We start from the raw sequence: 18,919 nt of genomic DNA, 5'->3' as shown, positions 1-18,919 counted from the left end.
AATAAAAAAACAGAAGAGGGAACACTTACAAACTCATTTCACAAGGCATTACCCTGATATCAAAACCAAACGAGGATACAAGAAAAAATTACCCTCCACGAACATAGATGCAAAAATCTTCAACAAAATATTAGAAAGCTGAATTCTTTAATAAAAGGATCATACATCATGATCAAGTGGGGATCCCAGGATGCAAGGATGATTCAGTATCCATCTGCAAGTCACTGTAAAACATCAAATTAACAAATCATATGTTCATCTCAATGGATACAGATAAAACATTTGACAAAATTCTACATCCATTTATGATAAAACTGTCAACAAAGTGGGCATAGGGGGAACATACGTCAAAATAATAAAGGCCATAGGGGACAAGTCCACAATTAACATGATAATCTGGGGTGAAAACCTGAAAGCTTTTCCTCTAAGATCAGAAACAAGACAAGGATGCCTATTCTTGCCAGCTTTTTAGTTTTGGAAGTCCTCGTCAGAGCATATAAGCAAGAAAAACAAAAGGCATCCAGATTGAAAAGGAAGAAGTAAAAGGATCACTGTTCACAGATAACATGACATTATAGAAAACCCTAAAGATGCCACCAAAAAACCATTAGAACTAATCAACAAATTCAGTAAAGCTGCAAGGTATAAAATATATAAAAATCTGTTGTATTCTATACACTAAAAATGAATTATCAGAGAAATTAGAATACAATTCCATTTATAGTTGCATCAAAAAGAATAAAATACCTACATATAAATTTAACCAAGGAGATGAAAGATCTGTACATTGAAAGCTGTAAGACATTAATGAAAAAAACTGAAGACAACATAAATAAATGGAAGGATAGTTACTGCTCATAGAATGGAAGAATTAATGTTAAAATGTCCATACTACCCAAAGCAATCTACAGACTTAATGCAATCTCTTTCAAAATTCCAATGGCATTTTTCAGAACAAATCCTAAAATTGGTGTGGAACAACAAAAACCCCAAAGTAATCTTGAGAACAAAGCTCAAGGAATTACACTACTCGATATAAAACTCTGTTAAAAAGCTACAGTAATCAAAGCAGTATGGTTTTGGCATAAAAACAGACACAAAGATCAATGGAACAAAATAGCTTAGAAATAAACTGGCACATACATGGTCAATTAATTTTTGACAACAGTCAATTAATATGACAACTTATACAATGGGGAAAGGACTATTTCTTCAATAAATGGTGCTGGGAAAACTGAACAGCCACATTTAAATGAGTGAATGAAACTGGACCACAATCTAACATTATACACAAAAAATAAACTCAATATGAATTAAAGACGTGAATGTAAGACCAAACCATAAAACACCTAAAAGAAGATATAGGCAATAAGCTCCTTGACATTGAACTTTATGATTTTTTTAACTTGACACCAAAAGCAAAGGCACCAAAAGCAAAGGCAACAAAAGCAAAAATAAGTGAAACTACCTCAAACTAAAAAGTTTCTGCACAGGCAAAGAAAACTTAACAAAATGAAGAGGCAACCTACTGAATGGGAGAAAATATCTGGAAACCATTTATCTGGTAAGGAGTTAATATTCAAAATATCCAGAGAACTTACACAATTCAAAAGCAAAAAAAAAAGTCTGATTTAAAGATAGAGAACCTGAACAGATATGTTTCCAAAGAAGACATACAGATGGCCAACAGACACATGAAATGGTGCTCAATATCACTAATCATCAGAGAAATGCAAATCAAAACCACAGTGATCAATCACCTTGTACCTATTAGAATGACTATTACCAAGTGTTGGTGAAGATTTGGAGAAAGGGAACCTTATGCACTGATGGTGGGAATGTAAATTGGTACAGGCACTATGGAAAACAGTGTGGAGTTGCATCCAAAAATTAAAAATAGAACTACCATATGATCCACTAATTCCACTTCTGGATATCTATCTAAAGAAAATGAAAACACTAATTCAAAAGCACATACATACTCCCATGCTTGCTGTGACAGTATTTACAACAGTCAAGACATGGAAGCTACTTAAGTGTCCACTGATGGATGAATGGATAAAGAAAATGTGGCATATACACAGTGGAATATTATTTGGCCATAAAAAATCTTGCCATTTGCAGAAACACAGATGGACCTTTAGGGTATTATGCTAAGTGAAATAAGTCAGACAGAAAAAAATTCTTACTGTATGATCTCACTTATATGTAGAAATCTAAAAGAAACAAAAAACCCATAAAAGAGCAAACAAAAGATGCCAAACTCCTGAATATAAAGATTGGTAGTTGGTGTGTGGCGGGAGGGAGGAGAGGGGTAGAGATAAGGGGGTCAGGTCAAAGGGAACAAATTTCCATTTATAAAATGATGTAATGGGGATATAATGTACAGCATGGTGATCCTATTTAATAATATATTACATATTTGAAAGTAGCTAGGAGAGTGGATCTTAAAAGTTCTCATCCCAAGAAAAAAATTTTTTAACTATGTATAGTGATTGATGTTGACTTAAAGTGATCATTTTGCAATATACAAATATCAGATCATTGTTAAACACTTGAAACTAATGTTCCCTTACCTCAAAAACAAAAAACCAAAAAACTACCTATAAGGATTCCAGTGGCCTCTTGTGAGTTTATGACAAAGCTTGTACCCTAAGATTCCTCTGCCTTACTCCACAGGCAGAAAGTGGAAGGTCCACTGTTTTCTGTGAAGCTCCAATACACCTGACTATTCAGCATCCTAGTCCTTAGCTGGTCAGAAAAAACAAGAGAGATAGGGGTTGAGGTGGTCCTATAAGCAAGCACTGTTGAAGGGGCAGCTGAAAGAAAGGCAGCCAGGGTAGGCGCAGAGAGAGTAAGAAACCCCAAAACATAGTAGTTCAAGCAGTCCAAGGCCTTCACAGAGAGGCAAACAGCCTCTTGATACTTCCAGAGCTTGTGGTTAGCATAGGACAGTGATTACCTGTAATAATGATCCATTGAGTATCTGCTATGAGCCAACACTATTCTAGATGGTCCCCTGAATATATCTTCTGTTTTAAAAGTAGGAAAATGGGTCAAACACTTCAGATTTTCAACAAAAGTGATTAAAATATGTAAATCTAAAAAAAAGAGTAAATCTCACTTTGACTTTTTTGCATCTTTAAGATTTGAATTTTTTGTTCCCATGGAAGAAGTAAAGAAGAGGTCACTAGATGTTGCAGTGAAAAACAGTAGGCCACTCGGCTCACACAGAAGGAAGGAGCTAGGAAAAGTAAGTACAAGAGGGACTCTTGGTACTCTGCCTCCCCCAGCATTCTACCTGGAGTTCATTGGTGGAACGCCTTGCAGAAATTCTGATGGTATCATCTGGCTGTTACCAGAACTGGCTTCAAGGAGGTTAGAGCCTCATTGGGAGGTTTTGGGGGGTGGGGGGTATTTTAACATTGCTGAAAGTAAAACAGGTGGGTAAATTAATATGATAAATACTATTTTAACAAGTTGGAGAATCTGTCCAAACTCATCATTGCACAAGTATTTGAACATCTATTAAGTTTGTTTTGATAAATAGAGCACTATGTGAAGCTTGGGTCTCATTATGTCAAGATTTTTGTGGAGATGGGATTTTACTTGAAGTAGAGAATATATAATCTTCAGGAAGATGCCAAGTACAGACAAAAAGAACGATATTTATACAATACTTTGCAGTTGTAGTTTAATAAACACCTTCTTATAATCATCTTTTTAAGATCCCACTTCTATGATGTAGGTGAAGTTATCCTCATTTTTAAGAGTTGAGGCAACCACGGTGCCTTGCTTAAAATTACAATTCAGTTCATGAGTAAAGGCAAGTTGTTCTCTCAGGAATATTGATAAATTCTGAGGTTTAACTCTGAAGAGCAGTTCACCTTTTCCTAGTACACTGAGGTCAGTGCCTGTATTGCACTTCTGGAGAGGTTCCATGTTGAGAGCTAAAAGAAAAAGAGTCCCTGCTCAAAACTGAAACCCAAGGAGGCCCTTTTTATGATTAATTCCATTTGTCCCAATATGTTTCCATTTAATGCAGTTTTTTGGAAGGAAACTGATTATTTGTGTTTGTTTAGGTACTGATTGACTTATCAAAAGAGGATCTGATTAAGGGCTTCTCACGATGGTAAGTGAGCCCTTTCATTTTATCACATTAATCTGGTACTTAAGACATTGTCTCCAGCAGTTGCACATGATCTTTTTCCAAAATTCTTCCTTTTTCAGTACATGTCAGCTTCTTTGCTTATCAAGGAAGGAGACACATTATCACCTATACTTAAGGATTTTCTGCCTATAGTTCTCACTTACCTAACAGACCTCTCTCTATAAGCCCTAGTCTTAACCCTGACCGGTCGACTTACAGAGGGATGGGTTCTCCCGGTCCCAGAGGGACCTAGACTAGCTAGACAAGGCTGCTTGTCCTGATGCTGCCACCACAACACACCCTTGATACTAACACAAGTCCAAACCCAACTGTTTTACAGGTACGAGCTGACTCCAGATGGGCAGCCCAGAAGTTGATGAGCACCCTTACCACCTTTATATTAAAATGTGTACATATGTATATTTTGTAATTTAAATCAGAACAACCATTTGAAAATATATACATACATTTTTGTGTGAAATTTAAGTACATGACTGGATAATATTAGGAAGAGGTAAACATATATAAAAGTACTACTCTCAGTTGGATTTAGTTGTTCAAATCCAGGAAGAAATGGGGTATTCATACCTAATAAATTATCAGAACCTCACTGGTGATTTTTTTTTGTAGGTAATTATATACCATATAACTTGGGATTTGCCCAAATGTATGTGTCAAAAGTGTCCCGTCTCAGACATAAGGGGTGAAGGAGATCTGTTCCTGGAACAGCTACCAGTATTCCTGGGAAGTAACTGACCAAGGGAAGAGGCTTCTTTTATGGGAATAAAGTGACCCACACCAAAAGTGCCAAAAGCCAACACTACCTAAGCCCTTCTGGTCCTTCTGCCACCTCTGGTACTTTACTGCCTGGAAATTTGTTGCTTTATCTACTGTAGAACTAAAATGTACTTTTCTGATGGGAACAATGTTATAGTGATATACCTAAATACTCTGAGTTAAATACTCTCAATGTGGGATGGCCTGGCCCCAAACTTCAGCATGTGGCATCATTTTCATAGGAAAAAGCAAACCGAACCCCAAGCCTGGGTCTGCATCTCCACTGCCACAGCAGAGCTCTAGAGACTGCTGCAGAGTGTTGGTGCCAGAAGAAAGGAACTTCTGTCTCTCTCTCTCTCAGATGGTTTGGCAATTCTATTCTACCTAAGATGGCTGTTTTAAGTAACATTTAAAAGCAAAATATGTAAATTGCACAAACAAGTGCCTCTTTTACATTTCAAACTTTGTAACACCAAATATTCTCATCCTCTCTGATGTTATCCTAGAGCTACTGTTGAATTTACATCCTTTTCTCTTCTCTCAGGCAACAGCTCCTGCCATCAGTTTCCTGTTCCCCTCCCCTCACTGCCTTCACTGCTGCTTTTCTGAAGAATGGTGACATCTTAAAGTTTCTGTTATGTTATTCTCACTTATATCCATAATTTCCTGTTTTCTACAAGAATAAAACCCACTTAATTTTGTCCTTTGGCCCTAATAATCTAGTCCCTAGTGTTTTGCTACTTTATTTATGTGCAGATGCTCTATTCCAGAATAGTCTCTATATCATATCCTACCTACTCAAATCCTATCCTCTTCAAAAGCCTTGTCTCAAAACCCACCTCTTCTATGCCAGTCCACACTGAAATGGCCTCTCTCATCTCCTACAGCATTTACTGTCAATACTGTATATTTTTAATAATTCCCTGCCTTGTAACATTTAATTTTTAAAAAGGCTTATTAGATATCTATGAAGGTCACATACTAAGAACTACTCATATTTGAATTTTAATGTTTCTGTTTACAGTCCTTCCAGCTGAACTAAGTTATTGTAACTGATTTTTCAACCCCCATCATCCAAGACTATCCTAAGTACATGGCAGATGTGTAATAAAATTTGTTTCTGCTAAGATTTCTATTTTGAGTGACAAATTTCATAACAAAATCAGGCAACTGATGCCTTTCCTGTCTACTTCACAATGGCATTGGAATGTTCACTAAGTACATGTGCCTTGAAAATGGTAAAGCATCAGAGATGTATAAGGGAATACATTATGTATCACATCCTGAATATTAGCAACCCTAAAACAACTTCTGGTTATGATGGCCAACAAGTGAAAACCTATCCTTCCTCTTCCAAACACAGAGAAAACCTACTTAAACCATGAACAGCATTTATTTTAAAGAGGGCTGATGAAGAAGTAACACAGGTAAATTTCCTGGTGATGGTCCAAAGAGGAAATTTAAGTGTTGATAAGAACCAGAATTTTAGCATACACTCACAGAAGCAAGGCTTGTGTAAGGGACAAGAAGCCTGAAAAGTTTTGTATCAGAAAACACCTTGGCTGCCAATGAGGACAAGGAGCTGGCTGTCAACAATGGGTGGAAGCAGTCAACTCATCTGTCTTACAGGAACACAGGGTCTGAGGTTACATCCAATTGACTTGGTATAGAAACTCCAAACCTTGAAACTTACGTGAAAACTGGTATAGAATCTACAATCACGAGAAGCCCTGACACAGGCCGTCAGGGTTGCCACGCCCATCCAGGGCACATATGAGACCCCTGCAACAGGTAATTCCCATTAGAAGAAGCTCACAGACAAAATTATAAAATAAAATTGGAATTTAAAAAATATGAAACACACAAGAACATCAAACTGAAAAATGGCCATGAGATGTATTTCAGTAAGAAAGAAAGTATAATATTCAGAAGTGGCACATGGGAAACAATGGGGACCAAAGAAATCCACAAAATGTTAACCTAAGTCTTGACTGCTTAGAAAATATAACAGGCAAGCAACCAAAAATTTTTGGAAAAACTGGTTTCAAAAACACAGTGGCACTAAAATGCTAGTATTAACATTTAAAAAGGAATAAGAGGCTGGTGCAGTGGAAAGTTAAAGTGTTCAGGTCCTTATCTTATTTAGGAAACTAAAGATAGTTTTATATTTTAAAAATGAATTATAGATAGATTTGGGTCAGATACTACCTTATCACCTCTCAGCTCCAAATCAACCCATTTTTGCCCAGTTTGATTCAGGGCACACCAGACTTGTGTCTTTGCCAGGGGGCTTGATGCTTTCCCAGTAGAAGGCATTGGAGAGACACTGCAAGGCCAGAGGAAAAAGAAAAAGGGGCTTTTCTTTTTTCTTTTGTTGTGCTGTTTTCCATGGCAGCCAGCTGGTTGTTGTGTGGAGGCGGTTCTCTGTCACTAAAGCACCCCTCACAGTTTACCTTTGGCTCATGTCCTTGGGCTCTGCCACCATAACCATGGCCTTCATGGCTCAACACCAGTGAGCAAGTTGGGTTGTTTTGCTATCTTTTTTGCCACAAGGAGTCTTCTTCCTATGGCCGCTAAAACTCTCCTCAAAGTTTTCAATCTCAACCTAGTTGGAAGGCATTCTTCCAAATTTCACAATTTCTTTCTTCACTCTCCTTTATCCCTGAGGGTAGTATATGCTTTCTGCAGCTGCTATTCTGTACTTCTTAGAGTCCTCCTTTATCCCCTTTTATAGTAGTTAACTACCTTTTGCTAGTTAGCAATTCTTGTTTTAAATTTTCCTGTTAGCTAACTATTCAACATGGTTTGTCTGCTAAATGGACCCTAAGTATATATTTAAAATTTTAAGATAATTACTAAGATAGAGTAACAACAGAAAAATCAATAGAGCTGAACTATAAAACTTCTAAATCAATAGTGGAGAAGAAAAAGTAATAGAGAAAAAAAAAGCACAGAAAAAATGATAATTAGGAAAAAACAAAAGAAGATGGTCAAAAGATCTCTAAATACATTTACCATCACTATAAACCCACTACTAAAGCCTAGAATGCCAAATGATGCTGGGAAAACTGGACAGCTACAGGCAAAAGAATGAAATGACCACTTTCTTACACAATACACAAAAATAAACTCAAAATGGACTGAAGACCTAAATGTGAGACCTGAAACCATAAAAGTCCTGGAAGAAAATGCAGTTAATCTTTTTGTTACTGGACTTAGCAACATTACTCTGGATATGTCTCTTCAGACACGGGAAACAAAAGCAGTTAAACTCCTGGGAGTACATCAAAATTTAAAGCTTTTCGTCTCTTTATTTCTGCTCAGGTGATAATCTCAGGGTTGTGAGATGGAACTCTGTGTTGGGCTCTGCACTCAGCATGGAGTCTGCTTAAGATTCCCCCTCTCTGTCTCTTTCTCCTCCCCCTGCAAGTTCACTCTTTCTCTCTCTCAAAATAAATAAATATTTTTTAAAAATAAAAATGAAAATAAAAAATAAAAAAGCTTTTGCACGGCAAAGGAAACCATGAACAAAACAAAAAATAGCAACCTACCGAATGAGAGAACATATTTCCAAATGATATATTTGGTAAGGGGTTAATGTCCAAATTATCTAAAGAACTATACAACTTAACACCAAACAACAAATAATCTGATTAAAAAATGGGCAGAGGACCTGAACAGACATTTTTCTGAGGAAGACATGAAGAGGGCTAACAGACACATGAAAAGATGCTCAAAATCAAGGGTATTTGGATGGCTCAGTCAGTAGAGCATGTGACTGTTGATATCAGGGTCATGCATTGGAGCCCCATGTTGGGCAAAGATTACTCAAAAAAAAAAAAAAAAAAAAGATGCTCAATGTCATTGATCATCAGGTAAGTGCAAATCAAAACTCTAAGGAGATACTACCTTATAGCTATCAGAATGGCTAGTATGAAAAAGAAAAGAAGTAACAAGTGTTGTCAAGGATGTGGACAAAAGGGAACATTTGTCCACTGCTGATGGGAATGTAAGTTGGTACAGTCACTGAGGTTCCTCAAAAAATTAAAAGTAGAGGGGTGCCTGGGTGGTTCAGTGGGTTAAAGCCTCTGCCTTTGGTCATGATCCCAGGGTCCTGGGATCGAGCCCTGCATCAGGCTCTCTGCTCAGCCAGGAGCCTGCTTCCTCCTCTCTCTCTGCCTGCTTCTCTGCCTACTTATGATCTTCATCTCTCAAATAAATAAATAAATGAATCAGAAATAAAAAATATTAAAAAAAAATTAAAAGTAGAAATACCATATGATCCAGTAAATCCACTACTGAGTATTTACTCAAAGAAAATGAAAAGACTAATTTGAAAAGACATATGTACCCCTATGTTTACTGCAGCATTATTTACAATCATTAAAAGCAAACTTAAAAAAAAAAAGCAATCCAAGTGCCCATTGATAAATGGTATATATAGTATATAGACACAATGTAATATTACTCAGCCATAAAAACAAATGAGATTGTGCCATTTGAGACAACAAAGATGAACCAAAAGAGTTATTATGATAAGTGAAACAATTGAGGCAGAGGAAGGAAAAAACCATATGATTTCACCTCTATGTGAAATCTAAAAAACAAAACAAAGGAACAGACCAAAAAAAAAAAGCAGAAAGGTATCCGTAAGTAGAGAGCAGGTAGTTGCCAGAATGCAGAGGTGTTGGGGGGATGGGCAAAATGGGTGAAGGAGAGTAGGAAGTACAGACTTCTAGTTAGGGAATGTGTATGTCACAGGGATAAAAGGTGCAGCATGGGAAATATAATTAATGGTACTGTAATAACACTGTATAGTGACACATGGCACCTAAACTTATGGTGAGCATATTATAATGCCTAGAGTTGTTGTATCCCTATGTTGTACACCCGAAACCAATGGAACACCGTATGCCAACTATACTTTCATTAAAAAAAAAAAAAAAAAAAATGACTCCAGGTGATTAGACTCAATGTAAGAAGGCAAAACTGTACAACTATAAGATAATATAGGAGAATAACTTTACAACTGTGACTAGGGAAAGATTTCATAAGACAGAGAGCACTAAACTATAAAGACCATATATCTCTATACTAAAATTGGGTTCTTCAGTTCATAAAAAGAAACTACAGTTGACCCTTGAACAACATGGGTTGAATTGCATGGGTCTACTTACATGTGGATCTTTTTTTTTAATAAATACAGTACAATACTATAAATGTATTTTCTCTTCCTTATGATTTTCTTAACATTTCTTTTTCTTTTTAAGATTTATTTATTTATTTGACAGAGAGATCACAAGTAGGCAGAGAGGCAGGCAGAGAGAGGGGGAAGCAGGCTCCCCGCTTGAGTAGAAAGCCCAATGCGGGGCTTGATCCCAGGACTCTGAGATCATGACCCAAGCCAAAGGCAGAGGCTTAACCCATTGAGCCACCCAGGCGCCCCATGATTTTCTTAACATTTTTTTCTCTAGGTTACTTTCTTATAAGAGTACAGTATAGAATATATACAACATATTAAATATGTGTTAACTGGGGGCACCTGGGTGGCTCAGTGGGTTAAAGCCTCTGCCTTCGGCTCAGGTCCTGATCCCAGGGTCCTGGGATTGAGCCCCACATCGGGCTCTCTGCTCAGCAGGGAGCCTGCTTCCACCTCTCTCTTTATCTGCCTCTCTGCCTACTTGTGATCTCTGCCTGTCAAATAAATAAAATCTTTAAAAAAAAAATAAATAAATATGTGTTAACTGACTGCTTACATTATCAGTAAAGGCTTCCTTCTGGTCAACAGTAGACTATTAGTAGTTACGTTTTTGAGGAATCAAAACTTCTACACAGATTTTTGACTGCATGAGGGGCAGGGTGGCACCCCCAACCCCCATGTTGTTCAACAGTCAACTCTATAGGAAAATGGAAAGAGGACACAGAATTGCAAAAACCATTTGCTATACATTTAACTGTCAAATGGCTCATGTCCGAAATATGTAACTCTTACAAATCAATATAAAGACAGTCCAACAGAAAAATGAACAAAGGACATATCTAAGCACTTCAAAAAAGAAATACAAATGGCCAACAAAGGAAAAGATGCTTAACTTCATTAGTAATCACAGAAATAAACATTACAACCATAATAATAACTCTATACACTACAATGGCAAAAATTAAAAATCTGACTTATCAACAATTGGTCAGGATGTGGAAAAAATTTATACTTCCACCACCACACTGATGGTGGAAGTATAAATTGGTACAATCACTTTGGAAAATAGTTTGGCATTTTCTTAAGTTGAAGGTAAGCATTCCCTATCAAAACTGCCACAATGTACAACCCCCAAGCTACCATAGCCTCTGTGGCAGTATACATTAAGTGTCTTCCCCTAGGGCCCAGCAATTATACTTCTTGGATATTGATTCCAGGAGACTTGCACACAAGTGTACAAGGATGCATATACATAAGAGCCAACAGACAGGAACAAGAAACAACCCAAATATCAATTGCCAGCAGAACAGACAAATGGACTGGTGTCTAGTAGAGGAATACTAGACACCAATGAAAATAACCTGGACCAACAGACAACAACATGGATCAATAGTATAAAAATAATATTGAACCAAAGAACAAACATTAAAAAGAACATGATTCGGGGCGCCTGGATGGCTCAGTGGGTTAAGCCTCTGCCTTCAGCTCGGGTCATGATCCCAGCGTCCTGGGATCAAGCCCCACATCGGGCTCTCTGCTCGGCAGGGAGCCTGCTTCCTCCTCTCTCTCTGCCTGCCTCTCTTCCTACTTGTGATCTCTGTCTGTCAAATAAATAAATAAAATCTTAAAAAAAAAAATAAAATAAAAAGAACATGATTCACTGTTTTTATACAGTTCAAAAGCAGGTAAAACTCAACTATCCTGGTATAGGCATACACAAAAATGGCAAAGCTATTTATATACTTAAAAAAAAAAAAAGGAAGAGACTAAACATAAGTCAAGCTAATAGTTACCCTTTGGGGGAAGGGACATGGGGTTGTATTTTGGAGTGCTGGTGATGTTCTATTTTTTTGATTGTTGCATGGGTACTCACGTATAATCATTCATTATACTTGACATTTATGGTTTATACCATTTTTAGCATGTGTTACGTTTTACAATAAAAAAATTAATAAAAAAGGAAAATATCCAACAGCTATTAATTAAAAGGACAAACCTGCATTCAAAGTGAAATGCATGAGTAGCAAGAGTTATTGAGAAGATATTATCAACTATGAATTTGTATGTAAATAGGTTTGAAATACATAAAACAAATTTGACAAATCCAGAGAAATTTCAGTATCTCCGATAAACTAACAAATCAAGAAGACAAAAAAATTGACAGAAATGAAGTAGATTTAAACAATTTACTAGCAGTATATATCAAATAGAGATGAGGCTTTTTTTAAAAAGCAACATGAAGAATATGTATAAATTTCATCACATAGAAAATTACAAAGAAAGTCTCAGCACATTCCAAAGACGATGAAAAAAACAAAAAAAAACAAAACCCAAAACACAAAACTCTGACTACGAAGCAATAAAATTAGAAAAAAATAATGAAAAGACAACCCAAGAAATTTTATATATTTTCAGACTTAATATTTCCAAACTCTCACTTTTAACCAGGATGTAGTAAAAGAAACCAAAATTACCCTTCTACCTGTACCAACCAGAACCCAAACAAAACAAAGAACAAAGTATATGAAACAGTTTTCAAGACACTGGATATCAGGTATATGTCCATACAAAGATCTGAACAACATGAATCTTTATGGCGGTTTTACTTGTAGTAGTAAAAAACTCAAAATACCTAAAATTTCCATCAGTAAGTGAATGGATAGACAAACTGTGGTATACTCATACAATGGACTACTATACAATCATAAAAAGAAATGAACTGTTAATAAATGCAACATGCAAAAATCTCAGAATAATTATGCTGAGGGAAAGAGGCCAGACCAAAAAAGAAAATAGCTTTTTAAAATCAATTGATGATTCCATTTACATGAAATCCCATAAAATGCAAATGAGTCTATAGTGACGGAGAGGAGATCAGTTGTTGCTTAGGAGCAGAAGGGTGCTGGGTTGGATTACCAAGGGCAAAGAGAGAACTTTTGGAGAGATGAGGTATGTTTAGCATTTTGATTGTGGTGATGGTTTCACAGGTATATATGTGTGTGTATTAGAATTTATTAAATTGTATAGTTTAAATACATACAGCTTATTAGTCAATTATTTATCAATTAAAATGTTTAAAAGGAGCTAAACAATAACTGCAGTACTTATATTTTCAATAATTAAAACTGGATAAAAGTAGATCTGACAGAGAGAATCTGCAGTTCTTCCTCCAGTGACCCTCCAAAAAAACTCTGAGACCTCTGAGGAAGAGTCTGAAAACCTGTTTTAAACTAAGAGCTAACCAGAGGCTCTTAAACTAGCTAACAAAATTTAAATTAACATAATTTTTAAATTACATTTCTTCCTTTCATATAATGTTAGATTTACCAACTGCCTCATAGCAATTTCTTGGAGTAATCTAATCAACTCAGAGTATTTACATTATTGAGTATCCAATTACTTTTTCTACTTAACCCTCAAACACACGGATTCTTTCACAAATTGTGGGCTAGAGTTTAGAAATATAACTGCAGCCTAACAAAACAATTTAAAGAATTTTAAATCTAGAAAGAGCCTAGGCCTGCTACTTATAAAAGAATGGCAGGGAGGGGGGGTGTAGTAACATTGGTCCCTTAAAAAATCAGACTGAATATTGAGAACAGAGAAGAAGCAGAAGGCAGCAAGGAAAGTATTCTTACATAAAATAAAATGCAGCAAAGCTCAGCCTTGTAAGAAAATATGATTCATTATTTGTGCATAATATAAATAAGTCACTGAGGACACTTACATTTGGATATTCTTCACAAAAACTTTATTTAAGATTTCATGTCCTTATAAAAAGTATATTACATCAAGATTGTAAAAAGATATTTTAAATGAGAGACTACTATCTGCTCATTTATATTACCTCATAATTCATTTCCTATCCTAACACAATGATAAAACATTTTTTCCTTCATCCTTTTCTTCCTCCTGCTTTGAAAAGGCAGTGCCATGAGGGATCTCTTAATAGAATGTGCCATTTCCTTGCCAGGAAAGCAAGAGGTTCTTATTGGCTGAATTCAAGAGAGCCACTGGCAATCCTTGTTCCCAGAATCAAAAAGGTCATTAAACCCTCAACCTAAATACAACCTTTTTATTATCTGCAACCTGAGTTTCTGTTTTACTCATACACTACACTTTAAAACAGTCTTAAGCTTTAAGCACTGAAGAAATGCTTACCACTTTAGCTTACAATGTTTTCTATATAAGAATCTCAAAGTTAATAAAAATATAGATGGGAAGGACCCAATACTAAGAAGGGGATGAATTCTGAGAGTAAATACATTTATAACCTATGTCTCAAAGCAAGATCCTACAAAATACTCAGAATGTTAAGAATGCAATTTACACAGTAAAAATGATTTGATTTGTTTTCAGTATGAAAGTATTTTTAATTTCTTTACTGCAGGTACAATGGCATCCAAGTCATCAATTTCTGTAACAGAAAAACAAGAATAAGGAAAGAGTAGCTTTATCTAGTGATAGGCTCAGATGAAATGAGAATTTCTAAGCAAAGCAAATCTCAAATGCAAGGGCAACACTAGCACTTTAATGCACGTGAAACTTTTCTCTAATAGTGATAAGAGTGTCATTGATTCAGACACAGATGCTTCACAGGGCATCTGTTTGTAAAGCTACCATATACCTTCAAGTATCCTCTGACTCTGATACTAATCTCATCAGCAGTGTGCTCTTATTAAGCAATCCTACTGGCCACGTTTGTGATGTTATTGCCGCTTTAAATCTATGTAATTACATGGGTGAGCCTACGTGGTGAAATCCTGGATAAAAGCTGTCTCTTTTCTGGGTCCCATCTGAGCACTTAATGATTTCTTCTCACAGAAGGTAGTCCTCTCCTTAATTCTAGTGGAAAAATTTCTCATTAGCAGGATCATTCATAGGTCTACCTTTTTAGGATGAAACACATCTACCTAATAAAAAGTGTGAGGCAAAGTACAAATCTCAGATGCAACGTCTTGTAGAGCTTAAGCTGGTCCAGCTTACCAGATCAACTACTTCAGGTTCTTCTCTGCCAGATTATTTGTGAATTTGATTTCTCTTTCTGAAACTGTCTTCTTACACTCAGCCTGTTAAATATATTGTCTGTAAGCTTTTGGACGCTGGAGAAACAAGGTCCTTTTCTCTCATTATCTAAGCTCCAACCCTACAAGTGACAGCGGCAAGTTCTCTAGATTCTTACCATTGTTTTCTATCTTATTCTGACAGGCCACAGTTTACACTCATTTTCCTCTATATAAAACATGCTTCCTTAGATTCCACCTCTCTTCTTCCATGTTTAGCTGAATTTTGGTTGCTTTTCCTTTAACCTAAATGTATAGCCCACGCTACTCAAGCTCCTGACTTCAGTCAGAATACTTATCTAGATCCACTTACAAAGTGTCAAGATATCAGAAAAAAATATAAGCAAATCTACAACGGAAAATTTGATTCACACCTTGCATCATAATAAGATCAAGTTATTCCCTGAACCCCATTCTGAAATCGCACCTGTATTCTCACTAAATGAGGTATCTGCCTTATAAATGAAACTTGAAAAGGATCTGGGCTAATATGAGAATATTCTCAGCTAATCACACCACTTATATGAGAACAACAAAGTCCTTCTCCACATCTAGTATTCAGTACAACACTCTGTAGTTGATGCTTAAAATGACATCTAGTAATAATAAAAATAGTTATGTTTGCCAGACAGATTTAACTTTCCCAATGTTAAGTGTTATTTTTAATTCCAGAATTTCAACTGTGACATAAATACAGAGCTCATATGCAGGGAGACATGGCTTCTTGAAGTAAATGATCCCCCATGATCCATGCTGAGTGTCATAATATCTGAGAGGAAGTTTCTGTAGAAGGACTCTAAAATAAGCGTTACCTGCGCACCTATTAAAATGTTTACTAATGAGAAGAACCTCCCTGTTTAACTGCTACCCCAAAGCATGTAAAATCATATTATTTTATGAAATGAGGGTCTTGGGGATATGAGGCAACACATTTCTACAATTTCATGTCTCATTTTAAGTTTAGCTTTCAAATTACATTTCCCCTTGCTATGATCTTTTCAAACATATGCACATGCCTAATGCACATTCAGTCGCTGTCCCCCTTGCTTCCACAGTCTACATAAAACTGGCCACAAAACTTCCTTTATGTTTACCAGGGAAGATATTCTAGTCAGATGCTTCTTTTCATTTATTTGTCTTCTAACCAAATTTTAATTTACTCATTCCCTTATCTTCTACTAAACCTCATTTCCTCTTCTAATTTAATTATTATTTTTATGTACGCTCTCTGCCCAATGTGGGGTTTGAACTCACGACCCCAAGATCAAGAGCTGCACGCTCTTCCCACTGAGCCAGTCAGGCACCCCTCCTCTTCTAATTTAATTTCCTATGTCAAGGAGGCATTCTTTTAAAAAAAAAAAAAAAAAAAAAAAAAACTTTCAAATAAATTATATAGAAAAAAAATTCATCAGTGAATAAATCACTTTAAACCTTAAAGTGTTCTTAATAGTAAGATAAATTACTTTTACAGCCATATATAATCACACTTATAATAAGAGCCTTGGGTCACTATTTTGCCTATGATTCCTAAGAAAATTACATTTTTTCCCCTTTACAAGATAATACTAATAATAAAACCCTCAATCTGACCAAGAATACAAATGTATCTTCTTCCCTTCTACAGATTTATTAATTTCCTTTTTTCTATAGATGTTTACTTTAGATTACTTCTTATCACCTAAGAAATTTAATTTGTATATTTAAAAAAACACAGTAGGTAAGTTCTATCTTTAAAAAAAAGGAAGAAAAAAAACAAACTAAACACCTTCAAAATCATAAATCCTACAAAGATTTCTCATTAGGCCATGCCAGAGTCAGGGTTAACTGGGCCTAGCCAGAGTAATACCATTTCTCATTTTACAGTTTCAAAATAAAGGCAGCCCTTAGCTCTTTCAAGGTTATGTGCTTCTCTTTTTTATAGACCAACCCCACCAACTCTAATTACAAGTTAGCAGTATACTTCCAGAACTTTTAGCGGTTTTTAGACACTTTCTACCAAAACACTCTAGGTAAAAGCACTAATACAGTGACTAAGGAACACTCATCTTTCAAACCCATTGACATCTTAAGATTCGAAATTTAACCACTACCAACTTTAAAGATCTTACCTAAGATTTCAAGTAGATCATTAGTAAATGCCTGAAATGCTGGGAAAAATTCCTCATGTTCTTCCAGTTTGTTGATAATGCTTTTAAAGAAAAATGCACAGTTTACACTGAATTTCCAACTTAAAGTTCTTATATCTGATTGAAATAAAACATTTTCAAAATGGAAAGAAATTTCCTAATTTCAATATAAATTTAATAATCATTTACTGCAATCCTTCGTTTTAAAAAGGTCTTTGTTCACCTAATACCACTTTTCTAAAAAAAAAAAAAAAAAGTCTTATTATCAGTGTAAACATGTGTTCCAAAGTTATATTTAACATTCCTAATGTGGAAAGCTTGAGAATTTTTAAGAGACCTTCCTTTTTTTAAAAAATATATTTTTATTTATTTATTTGACAGGGAGATAGAGAGCACAAGTCGACAGAGCAGCAGGCAAAGGGAGAGGGAGAAGCAGGCTCTCTGCTGACTGGGGAGCCCAATGTGGGGCTCGATCCCAGGACCCTGGGATCATGACCTGAGCGGAAGGCAGACACTTAACTGAGCCACCCACACACCCCAAGAGACCTTGCTTTTTAACATTTTCTAAAAATTGTTTTTTATATCCCATATTCTATTAAACATTAAGTATCAGTCATCAGTGTAAATGTGGGAAGGGGAAAAAGACCAATAGTAAGATATATGTTCCTTTTAAAAGCATCAAGTATCAGAAAACTCAAGTGCCAGATCTTTCTAGAGAACCTGCAGAATATGTGGAATAGGTGGTATACGTATATATGTTACAATATAAATTGGGGGGGGGGTGGAAGAGTTGCTTTAGGTATAACTATGTTTTCATATTTTTTTAAAAATCAGGTTTTACTTTAGAGATGACTAGCTTTAAAAAAAAACTCCTTAACATTTATCTTCTAATCAAAGAATATACTGTTAGCAATTACTAAGCGATCTATGGTAGTGTACTAAAAATAGGACTTGTTTATATATTCCGAACACTAACATGAAATTGCTAACGAGGTATGACTTTTTCCATATATATACTTTCCCTTGGGAACAGGCTTATAACAATAATGCTGGAGTCCTGACCCACCCTATATAAACTTACAGGCCCTACAATCTCTTTTTATCTTGAAAATGCTTGGCATTCTCTCCATCAATAAGGTGTGAGACTATTTTAGATTGTCAAATTATTTAAAAGATGCTATCCCAAACAGGAAAGGTAAATAACTTATGAAGTTCTGAAAGTCTTTAATTTCACCAATCCAAGCATTGTGGAAGATACTTTTTAAAATAAATACCTTTGGAGGTCTTCAGGTCCCAATACCTGCATAACCTGTTGATTCACATCCTCATTAATCAGCTTACACAATTTTCCAACTGTGTTCACCAACACACACAATGAGGATGAACTATCTGAAAGAGAGAAAGAAAAGGACATTTCATTTTTTAAAAGATTTTATTTATTGGGACGCCTGGGTGGCTCAGTGGGTTAAAGCCTCTGCCTTCAGCTCAGGTCATGACCCCAGGGTCTTGGGATTGAGCCCCACATTGGGCTCTCTGCTCCGCGGGGAGCCTGCTTCCTCCTCTCTCTCTCTGCCTACTTGTGATCTCTGTCAAGTAAATAAAT

At 35.9% G+C, this 18,919-nt stretch overlaps 2 protein-coding genes across 8 annotated transcripts in view; one reads left to right on the top strand and one right to left on the bottom strand.

Moving 5' to 3' along the window:
• The window catches only part of ESYT3 (extended synaptotagmin 3), a 49,074-nt gene extending 43,021 nt beyond the window's left edge, over positions 1 to 6,053 (top strand). Inside the window, exons 21-23 of the mRNA XM_080798002.1 lie at positions 3,148 to 3,253; positions 4,083 to 4,132; positions 4,491 to 6,053. Coding sequence (XP_080654128.1) covers positions 3,148 to 3,253; positions 4,083 to 4,132; positions 4,491 to 4,527 — 193 coding nt within the window. The 3' untranslated portion in view covers positions 4,528 to 6,053. The remainder of the gene's footprint in view (positions 1 to 3,147; positions 3,254 to 4,082; positions 4,133 to 4,490) is intronic.
• The window catches only part of CEP70 (centrosomal protein 70), a 100,112-nt gene continuing 81,320 nt past the window's right edge, over positions 128 to 18,919 (bottom strand). For 3 of the 7 annotated variants that reach the window (XM_080798015.1, XM_080798017.1, XM_080798016.1), the window contains 3 exons: positions 18,591 to 18,705; positions 17,299 to 17,378; positions 13,858 to 14,544 (listed from right to left, as the gene is read on the bottom strand). In XM_080798015.1, coding sequence (XP_080654141.1) covers positions 14,483 to 14,544; positions 17,299 to 17,378; positions 18,591 to 18,705 — 257 coding nt within the window. In that variant the 3' untranslated portion in view covers positions 13,858 to 14,482. Of the gene's footprint in view, positions 225 to 6,620; positions 6,710 to 13,857; positions 14,545 to 17,298; positions 17,379 to 18,590; positions 18,706 to 18,919 lie in introns of those variants that run through there. The other 4 variants (XM_080798012.1, XM_080798013.1, XM_080798014.1 and 1 more) reach the window with 3 other exon arrangements.

The sequence above is a fragment of the Martes martes genome, assembly GCF_963455335.1.
Source record: "Martes martes genome assembly, chromosome: 1".
NCBI lineage: Eukaryota > Metazoa > Chordata > Mammalia > Carnivora > Mustelidae > Martes > Martes martes.
This window is presented reverse-complemented; position numbering and strand designations above follow the sequence as displayed.